This window comes from Elgaria multicarinata, chromosome 9, assembly GCF_023053635.1.
Source record: "Elgaria multicarinata webbii isolate HBS135686 ecotype San Diego chromosome 9, rElgMul1.1.pri, whole genome shotgun sequence".
NCBI classification, from domain to species: Eukaryota; Metazoa; Chordata; class Lepidosauria; order Squamata; family Anguidae; genus Elgaria; species Elgaria multicarinata.
Window position 1 is genome coordinate 72,487,296 of NC_086179.1, and position 14,810 is coordinate 72,502,105.

A 14,810-nucleotide genomic window follows, 5' to 3' on the forward strand; every position below is an offset into this window, starting at 1 on the left:
TGGAGCTGGCATGACCAACTGGTCGAACTACATTCTTCCAGGTCTCTGGCTTTTAAAAGGCTGCCTTGTTTCAGTTTTCCAAAGCCATTAGCAACATTTCTAGAATTTAAGCTCGTCAGAGCTTTGCCTGGCTTTTCTGCATTCCATGCTTCACTGCTCCTAAACATGACCTTTCACTTTCGGGATTTTAGCCATTTTCTAAAATCGAGGCCTGCTGCTATTCATTGCAACGACTGTTGTTGTGTCTCTTTCCCTCCATTGGCTCACGCTTTTCCCACCCCCATTTAGTGTACAGGTCAGAATCCATGCAGTTACTTTAAACGCAGCCAAGAATTTTGGCATACTTCGTGAGATTTTACTGTTTCCCACCCACGCCTTTCACATTTTAAATAGCAAATCTCTGCTCTGTATCACAAACTGATTTTGAAAGTCCCACCATTCAACAGAACTTTGGAGGAGTGTTATTTGAAAAGCAGAAATCCAACGTCCCCTAACTTTGCAGGGATTCCAGTCAAACCTCTATTAACCTTTAAATGTCAGACAATGCATTCCTATAACTTTTCTACTCAGATGTAAGCCCTACTGAGTTCAGGTGTGTATGGGATTGCAGCCTTTTCTTGCTGCCACTAATAGGGTTTTATTCATACCACACCATCCCACAATAGGGCAAGGTTCTCCCCAGTCCACTTTGAAGTAGTTTAACAATGCTAATGCAGGAATCTTCAAACTTGTATTGCTCAGAAATAGCACTGCAATGCACATACATGCCTGTAGCACACAATTTGTTCATTTCTTGGATTTCTTAGTTGAAAAAATAAAGAGGCAGCCTTTAATATGAACATCACCAAATTCATTTATTTTCAATTAAAATCGCTTAGAATGATGGTGTCCAGAGTTTTGCTATCATATGCAGAATGAGAAAAGTCCATAACACTCATTGAAAAGGTAAAGTGCAATATTTAAAGCATAATAAAAACATTCTCGTGGTATTTTAGGGGGCCAAAATTCAAGAGAAATTAACTTAAATTCGATTATGGACATTAAGCCATTCACAACACTTGCCCTGAGCACTATTTTTAAAATCAAATTTGTATATAAGATCCACAAATGCCACAATTAAGTTTTGTTAACAGTAAAACTTGCTAACTGAAAAGTGAGAAAACCTTATTCACAGAAACATTTATACCCACTGTCATTTGTCACCATCTCACATTCCTCATCATTCCTACTTTTCCAATCATTAGTCTATATTTCCATTATTAAGGCAGAATAGATAGAACATCTCTTCAGTGGTATTTCAGTTTCTGTTTCTCTAGATCAAACGTGAAGATATATTATCGTTAAAGTACATCCTACTGATTTTAATAGGACTCTACATAAAAAACACAATGCTTAGGTCTGCAATCACTGTAGCTGCAACCATTGAGTGACAACTCATCTGTAGTGACAACTCATTTCCCTCTTAACTTTTTTAGAAAATGCTTTCATCCAGTTTTGCTGAACTTTCTGAGATATATGCTAACGGCGTTGAGCGTTTAAAGTTCAAATGTTATTAAAATATGACTAAGCAATTACTCAAATAGCAAAAGGTGCAAGAATGGAAGACATTCCTGAGGTAGCAGAGTTGAAATGTAGAAAATAGCCTATATGAGAAAAGTACACAACATCTGAATGTAGAAGGCTTTGTTTGAATACTGAGCAATGTATCCACAATACATTGACAAAACTGACCTGTTGGGAGAAGTCTAACTTAAGGTTAGATATGCACTCAGCGGTCATAATCCATTACTGCCAGGGCTAATCACATCTTCAGGGCAGGAGAAGAGAAAGCAAGGTTCAATCCTCCCAACTGTTACAACAAGGAACTGGCGCCATTAGCACTGAACATCTCCTTTTGGGGATTGCATTAACTAACCCTAATCCAGTGAAACAAACTCAGGATGCAGTCCTGAACTTTAAGCACAGCTACAAATGGAAACACGCTTAGCAATCCAACTGGAGATGCATACAAAGGCATACATTTGTATATGCATATCATCCCAGTGAAATTGAGTCACTGAGACCTCGTTTGCATGTCACAGCAGAAAGTACTAGACGCCCCAAATAACCCATCGGTCTGGGTTCACACATCATGCTGACAACTTCTAATTATGTCAATCTGAGGTTAATTGATCCATGATATCCCACCATGATGTGCAAACAGCCCCCTATGTAGACCTAAGTGCGAAAATAATGCTAACCATGGTTTCTTGTCCTATCCAGGTTTGTCTAGTAGACAATAAAACTGTGGTTTGTTTTCTCAATTCCTGGGTTGTTTCAGTCCTCCTTCTCCCGCTCCGTCTCTGTATCCCAAATGCCTTTGTGGTTCTGTAGAACTGGCATGTAGAGTGGCTAGTTTTTGGGTTGTTTCTTTTTGCCACTTTTCCCCACTGCATCTTATAGCCTGGTGAACAGTCCATGAACAACCCACAGTTCTGGGTTCACACATAACAACCACTCACGATTTAAATAACCCAGAGTTTACAACCCAACAACAAACTCTCAGTTCTCTTTCTTGGTTATTCATGTTATTTTAGCATAGCTGGGATTGTACAATAACCCAGAATTCAACAACCCATTGGTTAGCATTATGTGTGAGAGGGAGTGAAGTGTTGTATAATATTGTATTTTGTAAAACACAATAAAAAAACCATAAAAAATAATAATGTATGAACCAGGTCATTACATAAAGTTGAAACTTATTTTTTGCCTCTGTTCTCTTATTGTAATGCACATTATTGCTCTTTTCCCTAGTATGCAATGATAATTTCTCTAAAAAACATGATGCAAGCATGAAGGTTCACAATAAATGAACTACAACAAAATTAAATGAAACATAGCTTCAAATCAGCAATTATGAGCGTAAACTCACTCCCCACCAAGAGAGAATTAAAATATCCCTGCATAAGAAAAGTGTCATAAACATTGTTAGGAAGTACTATTAATTCATTTTCAGACAAAAATACATCCAGTACTTGATTTGCTATTTTTGTCTTCACAAACACAGATTTCATTTGGATGTTCTCAGATTAGCATGCATAAAAAAGCAACAGCTCTTTGTGGATGATGGACAGAAGGTAAAACTTTGGTCAGTCTACCAACACCTTTGCAGTGTGCGTTGACATTTGATTGTCACATCTTATAAAATGATCATGACTCAGGTGAAACTGTGATAACATCCAAACAATCTGTTGAGAGTTAATAGCACTTCTATGGAGCCTTGCTGCACCATCCACAACTGAGAAGTTCAAGTCGTCTTTGTGGAAAATGCTGGCAAGGCAGTTATGAAGATCATGTAACACAGAGTTCTGAAGCCCAGAGTGGAGGTTTACTACTATATGGAACTCTTCGCCGGGTTGCTGAACTGCAGGCAGCAGCGGCAGCCACAGCTTCTTCCTCTTCAGTCTCTTCAGTCTCTTCAGTTACCTCACTGCGAGACTCTGTTTCTTCATATGGCTTTTCTAAGAGTTTTAAGACTTTGCTTACCTGGGAGGGAAGGAACACAATAATTACTGGAACACATGCGTTTTATTTTTAGACATTAATAAGAAATATCCTTATTCTTATTTTTATACCAATTTTCAGACCCAGGAACCCACAAAGTGTAGTTATTCTAAACCCGGTGAATACCCAGTGGCTTCATTCTGCATTGTTTGGCAACACTGTTTACCTCTGTGAAGTCACTGTTTTCTGCTGCCTCTATCGCATTTTGAGCGATATAATTTCTCAAGATATATTTTGGATTGTTTGAATTCATAATTTTTACATGCTCAGCGTTCCATGTATCAGCATTACTTATGTGCTCCATTTCTTTTTCTAGCCGAACTCTGAAAGCACACAGAAGCAAGAAGAGAAAGCTTAGTCCAATGAAAGAACCAATGCCTTTTAATTCACATTCCTGAAATACCAAAACATACAAACCAAGGTTCTTAAGAGGACAGGACTATAGCTTATCACACTGATGTGATAGCCAAAACCCAATGCTGAGATTTCATCTTTGAAAACTTCTTACTTTGAGTGGTTGCCAATACAAACAATGTACTGCTTACTAATATGTTACAATTAATGAAAAGATCTTCATTAACATTGCTGACGTAAATGGAATATAACTACTAATCCCACCTGTAGTTCTGCAGCCAGTCTTTCCAGTGCCCTTTATTCCTACTAAGTAATTCAGATGCTGTTAACTGCTGTAGCTTTGAGAACTGTTCTATGCGTTCCAATTCTTTATTTATATTTGATTTTGTTCCAATTAAGGCAAAGAGTTGTGGATTAGATTGTGCTAACATCAGCATCATTGAAAGCTGTCTAGAAAAAAAGAAGGGGGGAAAATCAAATAAACTGACAGAAATGAGTTACCATCAGTTGTGTTAGTTAGAGATTAGAAACTATTATTCAACATAAGATCTACAAAGTCATATATTATGCAGGGTTCAGATGATCACAGGGCTGAAAGAAGCCACCATGGCTATTTCTCCACCCCTGTGCATCTGACCACGAATTGAATAATTATCCACAATACAGTGTGGTTTGCCGTGTTGTTCGAAACTGGTGTGGTGCGTGGTGGGGGTGGCTTCTTACCCACGTCACAACCCAAGGCTTGTAATAGCGAGTTGTGGCATAGGTAACAAGTCACCCCTGCTGCACACCATGCCGGGATCGGATGATACAGCACCCTGTGCTGCATCATGGGTAATTATCAAATCACAGTCATGAGCACAGTATGTGCAGGGACGGGGGTAGAAGCCAGGGTGGCTTCTTTCACCACCGCCATTGTCCAAATACAGCCTGTAACAAAAATATTTTTTTTACTTCTAGAGGCATTTTTAATATAAGAGGACAGACATGTCTTTACATAAGATTTATCTGTGCAGACTCCAACTCTGCTATATGCCAGGCTGTATTTCAGCTTTAGTCCCAAAACTTTAAAAAACAAAAACAAATAAAACGGCAACAATTAATCCATCTTTTCTTACACACAAATAAATCTAAAAATTGGAACAAACACTGAAAAGATAGTATCATACCTGGGATCCATTTGAGGTTTATAAGCAACTTTCAGTTCTTCTAAAGTTGCACACTGCTTTGAAATCTTATCTAAAAAGTCTTCTAACTTTAAAGGATCAGAGTCTACTGAGAAAGAGCTCAGCAAGCGGAAAGTGTTTGTAAAATCTGCACCTGAGAAATAGATTTAATGGAAATTTTACATTCAAGTCATGCAAGTCTGTGACCTGGTTTGCCTGTAATGTGTTACTGGACATGAGTGGTCCCGCCTGTCTCTTCTCCTTTTACCCCACAACCCACAAACAGCTCTTGAGACACAAACAGGGCCGTGTCTCAGCTTTTTCATTTAACTTCCTAAAATTCAATTCAAACTGTTTCTTCATGTATTGGTATCATGTCATTGTTTCCAATGAATTACAGTGATCTAGATTATTCTATGTGGAAGGCCAAATGAATGATACCTTGCTATTTTAATGTTATGTATAATGTACACTAACCTGTAATATGCATAGTTTCTAAGAAGTCAGATACCAATTTGCTATCATCGTCTAACTGCAGCTGAATGAATCCTAGCTTCTTTCTCATTTTTTGCAAATAATGTCTCTCAAATTCTGCATCATATTCTTCTTCCAGAATGGGCATACTGATTTCCAGTGGAAGTTCTGGTACTAAGATTTCGGCAAGTTTGCCTAGATTCCACTTACAAATTTCTGGTTGCTTATTATAAGCATAGCGGCCTGTGTTATCAGACCCATTGCAAATATGTTCAGGATCATATCTACAAAACAGAAAAATTTGGCACATTATTTTTTTATGACTGGATAGTCATATTTTAGAATTATTCTATATCACATGCTGAAGCATGATCTTGTATTATTTCACCTTAATCTGATCCAAGACCCGTTAATAAAATCTAGAACAGAAGCAAAATGTTAGGTAACACATACATATAAACCCGTGACAGCTATAGATCTAACAGGCTTGACAAGATTAATGCTGCAACACACAGCAGAATAATTCTGGGCTACTACCATGAATTTCAATAACTAAATTCCAGCACAAGGATTTTAGGCGTTCACCTTAAAATATATCAAAGCACGCTTTAATTTCTTCCAGAGTCCGCTTCAAATTATTTTTTAAAAAACAAAACAATGAAAAGAGACTTGGTAACATTTTGCACAGTCAAAATAACACTTATATGCTTTAAGTAATTGAACTGCACTAACCTGTCCATAAATCCAAAAGGTCCATAGTCAATTGTAAGTCCAACTATACTCATGTTGTCAGTGTTGAGCACACCATGACAAAATCCGACACATTGCCATTCAGCAACCATCCTTGCTGTCCGCCTTGTTACCTTAAAATACAACTCAATTAGATTTCAAACTCTTTCCATGTATGGACTATGTATTTTCATACATGCTGCACAACTAAATTAAATAGAGTTGAAATATTAAAAAGTTACAAGAGTGCATTCTGAGCATTTTTCTTCTATATATTCAAATATCCCATTAACCATAATCCTTAGAGTTCCAACAGTCAATAAAAGTATCATTTTTTAAAGTTACCATGGAACAAAGAAGTGACAATGTCACATCTCACTACATGCCACAGACTCACTGCAACTGGGCAATATGAGTCTATTCTGATTTCAGGTGTACAACCTTCCAAAGTGTTTACAAAATCTGAAAGGAAGGAGTATAACCCCCGCCCGCCCCCCCAAACACACACACATCCTCTGCATGACACAGACTTGAAAAGGAATATGAGTCTTCATAAAAAGGAATTTGAAAAACTTTACAACTTGTGTCACTGCACACACTGCAAGTCAAAATATTGAGTGTTACCTAGAAGTTACATTTAGAGACTGAGAGCTAGCTCAGCACAGTAGCTACATAAGCAAGTTTAGGTGTGGGAAACTTGAGTTCAAATCTCTGCTGAGCTATAAAAACCAGTGGGTGGCCTTGGAAGGTTGATGCAATGCTAAAATGTCACCTGGAGTGCCTTGGAGAAAGAATGGGATACAAACCTAATACATGTTTTAAATGATCAGATAACAGCTTTCTTACCTCTCGGAAGAAAGCAGCATTCCTCTGAACGTTATTATCTGAGCATTCTTGTAGAATCTCTGGATAAAAAGTGCTGATTACATAATCAAGCATTTGTATTCGGATATCATTTCGATTAACACTTGGGCCTTTACGTCCTGTATATTCATCAGCAGGTTTAAAAATTTCAAATGATCCAAACCTATGTAAAATAAAAGAACTATTTGTCAATTACTGGAATCAATTCATATGGTATTTTATTAAATATTTAAAAAAATATTTTTAAATGAAAAAGAAAATAAATTGCCTTTTGGCAACATCTGTGGGAACAATAGCTAATACTATGTTACTACACTAATAGAAATTTTATCTGTGTGTCCTAATTCTGAAACTCACTCTATGAGAGCATCAGTTTTATAAATACTTTAATAATGAAAAGGGACTGGTAACATTTTCTTAGTTATGACACAGAGATGATTGAAGTATGTTTCAAGGGTAGAATTATCAGCTATTGTGCTGCTCAGAATATATCTTCCAGAGTTTATTCTTATAGCACAAGGAAAAACTTATTTTCTTAACTCTGAAATTTGACCCTGGAAACCACCAATAACAGAAACAGCCATAATAGAAGGCATTACAAATAGAGCAAGGGTTTATTTTCTAATCCATAGTGACATCAACATAGTCAGAAAGCTTTGAAGCTAAATATTTACCATTATATCAGGCAAAAACCTCAGGTACCTGAAACGTATATCCTACAGACAACTTATGAAGAACGAATTTATGTTATATAGAATATCTGTTTTAACAGTAAATCCAAGCAGGATGTTTACCTAATAAATGTTGGCGCTATTCTCAGGACAATGGTACACCTTTCTTTTTTGGGATTTCCATCATAAAAGATGTCCCGAATGACTTCTGAATCAGATGTTATGCACGTTCCAGCTCTGGTTGTAGGTATTCCTAGATGAGACATTGCTTCACTGCAAAGGAATTCTCTTATGCTTGATCGTAGAACTTTACGACCATCTGCTTGTCTATAATTAATAAGAGATAGAAGATAGAGTAAGTTTTTTTTAAAAAAATAAATCAATCAAAGATCCCAAAATATTTTAAAAGTATAATTTGCATGTGGGAACAATGAAATTCAAGAAGAAGCGCACTGCATTTCCAAAAAAATATATATTTGAACCTAAGCTCTAAGACAGCACTTTATTCCAGTAGTAAAATACTTAACTGTACACTATGAAGCAGTATTATGAACCATCTTAGTTTATTGTGCACCCTTTTAAGAAACTCTTTCCAGAAGTTTCTACAGAATGGCAACTTCTGGCACTTTTTTAGTAACAAAACTGCAAGTATGGAAATGATCAGAAAATATGGGCGGGAAGAGAGGAAAACCCAACAGACCTGTCAGATCAGTCATAAAAGCTTGCAAAGAGGGCCTTCCATCATGGCAGATAAAATTGCATTGCTAAAGTGGAACTGAGCGGAAATGTACCATAAGAAACAGGATCGTCCCTCTTTTGGACTGTGCTACTACATATGCTGAATAGTCCTTGTTTTGCAAGGACTAGTAGGCTCACCTAGGTGTGGGGCTGGGATGTGTGTACAGCCTCTTCCACACTGTACTTACGCATTTAGCTACCTGAACAGGGCTATACATCATACATACAGCATACAAATCATCATTTAGCGAAGGGGGGGGGGATGTACTGCCTTACAAATGTTCTTGAACTGCAACTCCCATCATCCAGCAATTGGCCATGCTGACTAGGACTGATGGGAGTTGTAGTACACCAACATCTAGAAAGCCACAAATTCCCCACTCTTGCTTTAGTGGTTTGGAAAATGAATTCTGCACCTGCCTAGAGACATGCTCAGGAGGCATTACATAACCTCTCATCCTTGACAACACAAATAGGTCACAAAAATGAACTTGGCTCAAGGTAAAAGAGAGGGAAAAGAGAGGAGATTAAAGTTGCAGTGCGATGCATTTTTACTGGAGAGTAAGTTCCATTGACACTAGTGGGGCTTTACTTCTGAGTAAGCGTGCATAAAGCCCCATCCTATGCATATTTATCCAGCGTAAGTCTCACTAAATTCAACGGGATTTATTATTCCCTAGGGGGAAAGTTAGCAGTTTAGGCGGGGCGCAAAGCAAACCGAGTTCCTCCCAGGACCAAGCAGGGGCCTCGGTGGGGAGAGTGGCAGACGAGGCGGGGGCTGTTACCGGGAGAAAGGGGTGAGGCCGGCGCCCTTGAGCTGGATCTCCCAGCGCTCGCCACGCGGGTTCAGCACCTCGCCCAAGTAGGTCGCCGCGCCGTCGCCCAGCTGCCCGGCGAAGCTGCCGAACTGGTGCCCGCAGTAGCAGTGGGCGGCGGGCTCCGCTCCGGGCAGCAGCCGATTCCCGCTGAAGTAGAGCGCAGCCTCCGCCTTCTCCTCCGGCGCCCGCGGCTCCCGCAGACCCAGCAGCGCCAGCGCCGGCAGCGACAGCGCTACGAGCCGCGGGTTCCGCACCGGGGTAGGCCGCACCCGGGAGAAGCAAGCGCCCGCCACAGGCCGAGGCACGTTCTCCTCACTCGGGTCCAGCGGCAGAGCCCGCAGCGCCCGGTTGTCGAAGCGAAGCGCCCCGAGCCACCGAGGAGCTTCGTCAGCGGGCGGGGAGGAAGAGGCCGCGGCCTCCATGCTAGCCGGCCGACGCGAAGCTATTGCGGAGACGCACGACTTCGGCAACGGCGCCGAACGGCGGAGGCAGCGCCAGTTACCACGCAGAGCCGTTGCCATTCGCCAGTCCCCGGCCTTTCGGCCACCGTCCGGCAGAGAGGGCGCTGTCGAGCCGCCGCCGCCGCAGGGCCTCCTGTCATCTCGCCCCTCCCTCAACGTCTCCATTTGGCCTATCCTCGCTCGCGTCCACGCGCCTCCTAGTTCTACGCCATCACAGGGCGCCAGGAGAGCAGCCAATCGCACGCGAGCTCTGTTTCCCTCAGGATTCGCCTTATTTTCATAGGAAATTTCCGGGTTCGCCGTGGGAGCCGTGTTCAATTCCGCCGCGAGGCGGAACTGACAACTCCCCATAGGAAAAAAAGAAAATAGAGAAAGCATTTTAGCGTAGACTCCCCGCTCCTCCAGAGGTAGCAGCGGAGAGAAAAGAGCTCCTACTTTTTCTGACTTAGCTCTTACAATTCTATGCATGTTTTGTCTGAAAAGAGGCCCTACAACTCTCAGCATGCGAAATGGTGGGACTTTTTCTGTTTAAACATGCATAGGATTGCGCCTTCATTGTGAAATATTTAATGTCTTTTGAGATAAGCATTTGAAAAAATTGCCCTACAAATGCCCATACAGTTCCTTATTCCTATATTGCAGACCCAGCCGAGTAGGAACGCCGAAAGAATATGATTTATGACAGCCCTGCAGTGAAGTCCACAAGGCAGGGGTGAGGGTGATTCCAGCCTGATTCCCTCCAGATTGCAGCAAAAATTAAAGGAGCCACATTGTTCCTTCAGACCCACACCAAGGTCTGTTGGAAATCATGTTGCGCTGCATTGAACTAAAAACAACAACAAACATCAAGGCTGAAATACTATACACTTATTTGGAAGTGAGCTTTGTTGAACTCAGTGGGATTTAGAAGTAGACATGCCTAATTTTGCACTAATCCTTCATTCAAAATTATCTAAATTAGAGTAGAAATTCCTGTTTGCGGATTCTTTGGTTTTGGGGTGTGTGTGTGTGATATGTTTGGGTGGGGAAGACAAGAATATTGCTATATTATAGGTGCCACAAAATCCTGGATTTCCCCATTGATTATTACTAGTGGCTCTCACTTCAGTCCCGGAGGAAAAAGAAAACTCCTGCAACCAATTCTCAATGTTAGTCTACAATAGGTGCATGCCAGAGATCTCCAATGTGGTGCCCATGGGCACCAATGTGCCCACAGACCTTATTATTATTATTATTATTATTATTTATTTATATAGCACCATCAATGTACATGGTGCTGTACAGAGTAAAACAGTAAATAGCAAGACTCTGCCGCATAGGCTCTCCTTCCCTTCTGGTTCTTTAAAATGTGTTTTAAAAGATTTTTTAAAATATATATTTAAAAATACCTGGGAGGCACCCTGCAAAGCAAAGTATCAGCCATCAGCACCATCTCTATCTTCAGGAATGTTTCTAGACCCCCAGATCAGTAAGCTTGAATGGTTTGCTTTCTGTGAATGACTGCTGGAACAGAAAAAATGTGGGTTCAAGAGAGTATTTTTATGTTTTAGAGCTCAAAGTCCCCCTTTGCCTTTCACTTAGTTTTTTGGACAAGTTACTTTTCTTTTAGGTTCACCAGTTTGCCTTTTAGGAAATGGGTGTTTTCTACCAGCCAGATCTACTATGGCAACAATCTAGTGAATGGGCAGTCATGTGAGAGTGCCCATGACACTCAGCATTTCCAATGTATCCAGTGACCCAAAAACTAGCTTCACACTGATTTTAACAGGAGCCCAGCACTTTTTTTTGTTTATAGTGTTGCACTTGCAGTGAGATCAATTCAAGACTCACTTCTAGATAAGCATCCCTAGGATAGAACCTACACTGATTGGAGCCCTTTACATTTCTAAGGCACAGCTGTGCTGTGTTCTCCAACCTGCAGTTGCTGCTCTGTAGGCACACATTAATATTTAAAACACAGGATCTGCTGTGTTCATAATACAATCAAGTGCCACATATCAATGCATAGTGTTGGTAGTTGTGGGAGAAGTAGTTATTGTTGAAAGGGCATGTATGTTTTTATTATTTTATTACTTGTGTTTGTAGCGCAAGAACATGCCATAAGCCACAGCACGGTACTGCAATTGTAGGAGAACTGGAAGTCACCCTGCGATTTCAGATTGCTTTTTAAAACGAAAAACAAAAACCCCACCACCCCAGTAATGCACAGCTATACAGGTTTTAAAATAAGATTGTGTAGTTATTCACAACTGCCTAAGTGCATATTGAAAAATAACCACCACCACCCCCAAATGGTAATAGCTAAACTACTCTGCAGGAGGGGGGAAATGGAGGGGGGAAATGGAGAATCATCCAGATTTCCTGCAGGAAAATCCCTAACCTGCACTGCCTGAAGTCAAAGAAGGTGGGGGGAAATGTTGCAAAACAGGTCTACAGCTTTGAAGCCACCCACACTGGATAGAGTTATAACACTGCTAGATTGGAACACACATTAATCAGTAGCACATGGAAACAGCAATCCATGTGTGTGTGTGGGACAGTAAAAAAGAAAGTGGGGGCTGGAAAAATAAGATTTTGGGGAGAAAGCATAAAGACATTGGCTTGGGGAGTATTTGTGTGCTACATAAGTGAGCCAGATGTTAATAGTACCATGCATCAGACACCAGCTGCCCCATTTAATCTAATCAAGTGAGTACATCTTCATGCATATTGATTGCACTGGGAAGAATTCTCTGGGTCAAAGAATAGAGCAGAACATATACACTTTTGAATAAAACACACACAATCCATTGGTAAAGATGAAATGCCTGCATACAGGTAGCCATTTTATTATTTTCTTTTTTGGCATGTGGAAATACATACGACACAGTATGCCTCAAGTCCGTCACTTAGCATGAGTCCATTCAATCTTAAGGCTCTCATGTTCACCATTTTGTAAAAGTTAGCCAAGTCTGAATACTTCAAAGTAAACATAATACACTTAACCTACAAGATGGGGCACGGCAGGGAGGAAGAGACATTAAAGAGATCCAACAGGTTTGTGACATGTTTCAATTCCCAACAGGTATAATAGTTTCATTGTAAACATTTTAGTAAACCTCATAAGAGTTAAAAAATAAAGCAGACTCCATCAGAATTAAATTATTCTAATTGATAAAAAGTTGCTTACACACAATACTTTCAAACTCATAGCCTTTTTTCCCCAATCATCGGTAAAGCAATATGGGGCATTGAAGATCAGTGACATAACCCTTTATTTTCTTGCATCTTGTATTGATTTGTATCAGTGTAGACCAACTTATGCAAATCAACCTGTACAACCCTCTGCCAGCATTTCAACAAGTTTAAAATGGCATGTTCTTGAGTCAAATGACTAAGCTAGTCAAGAGGTTTGCCATGTAGGAGAAGTGAAAGGATGCTTCTCCACATGTCTTACAGATAGCTCTTGATCTCAGCCCACTTATTGTAGACTAGAGGCGGACAACTCATGCCCCTATGGTATGGGGTCAACACAAGGCCTTAACTGCAGTACCCAAGGGTGCCCTGACCACTACCATCCTGGCTACCACTATCTAATTCCCCCAGACATCCTTATACAGATTGCTCTTTCCTCACTGGAAAGAGTGATCTGTATGAGAATTGCCACTTCCTCCCCCATCAATCCTCCTACCAAGAAGAAAGAGTGATCGGAATCAGGATTGCTGATGTGCATGCATGCACACATGGCCCCTGCCCCAGCATTATCCTTGTTGCCAAAAATGTTGTGCAGTCCTGCTCTAGACCGTTGTATACAAATGAGTGATGGAATTCTAGAGCAACCTAAATCAAATGCTGTATATATAATTGCAATAAATGATACATAAAAAAGAGGTAGATCAAACATCAATGATCTTTTTTCCTCCCACTGATGCTGGGGAGTACAGTCCATGTTCTGGGTGTACAAACTCCTTTAATGACTGGAATCCATTGAGATGATTGATCTTTCCACAATCTGATGCCCTGCAGATGTTTTGGGCTATAACTCCCAGGATTTCTGACCATTGGCCATGTTGGCTGGGCACTGATGGGGATTGATCCAAAACATCTGGACAGCACCAGTTTGGAGCTTCCCCTTTGCACTGCTGCTGCAATAACACCAGTAAGAAATCAACTTTATAGCTTCCTTAAGGTAAGAGCCAAAAACAGATACATTCATTACATTGTTAATTGGCTTTAAGTCCTCCTAGTTTTTCAACAGGACCCAAGTGCACTTACCTGTGCTGGATTGTGCCCAGTTAATAGAAAGGACAGGTTGCAAAAGTATTAAGTTCTCATATGAAGACTTTGGAAATGTGTCCTTCATTTTTGCTCTGCTATACAATCAGGTTATAGATTTTACGGATATCAGTGTTCAGTTTCTCAGCACTCAAACTCCACCTTCCCCAAAGAGGAGGAGTAAGAAGGTCAGAAATGGTATTTTCTTCAGCTAATGGACACTTGCATAAAAGTCACAGTAGCAGGCAAGATACTTTCACAGGACCGATTAGTGATCATAATTTTTATGATCAATAATCCATTGGGATGGAAACATTACATACTCAAGAATAATCTTAAGGGCATAAAAATGTCTACAAAACGTACATGACAAAGTTTTTTAAAAAGAATTGTAGATGTTAAAAAGAGTTGGAATAGTTGAAAAGTACCCATAATGCTACACAAACAAAAACCCCAGGCAATTTAAAAATACTGATTGATTAATGATAAAGTAACATTCCACTGATTCTGTTTTAAATCAGTATTTTATTACATTCGACTGCAATTGTGGTAAGTAGCTTACATGGCATCCAAGAAATGAAGGGTAAATACTACACACATACCAGTTCCAGATTTATTTTTCCCCCAAGGAGGAGGGGGAAAAGCTCTATAGGGAAAAGTCTCCCAACAGCTTTGCAATATTCAAATTCACGCCAACATAATTTGGTTTACTACTATGAATAAAATTAATCTAATCCA

The 14,810-nt window shown here is 40.1% G+C and overlaps 1 protein-coding gene across 1 annotated transcript; it reads right to left on the reverse strand.

The window, feature by feature from the left end:
* Positions 1-828: 828 nt before the first annotated feature.
* Positions 829-9,884, reverse strand: SELENOO (selenoprotein O). Its single transcript, XM_063134092.1, has 9 exons — positions 9,325-9,884; positions 7,925-8,128; positions 7,113-7,293; positions 6,270-6,400; positions 5,541-5,821; positions 5,067-5,217; positions 4,162-4,347; positions 3,710-3,866; positions 829-3,525 (listed from the first exon to the last, which is right to left on the reverse strand). Exons 1-9 carry the CDS (start codon positions 9,876-9,878, stop codon positions 3,322-3,324), a joined length of 2,049 nt encoding a protein of 682 aa, XP_062990162.1. The 5' UTR covers positions 9,879-9,884; the 3' UTR covers positions 829-3,321.
* Between the last annotated feature and the right edge of the window lie 4,926 nt (positions 9,885-14,810).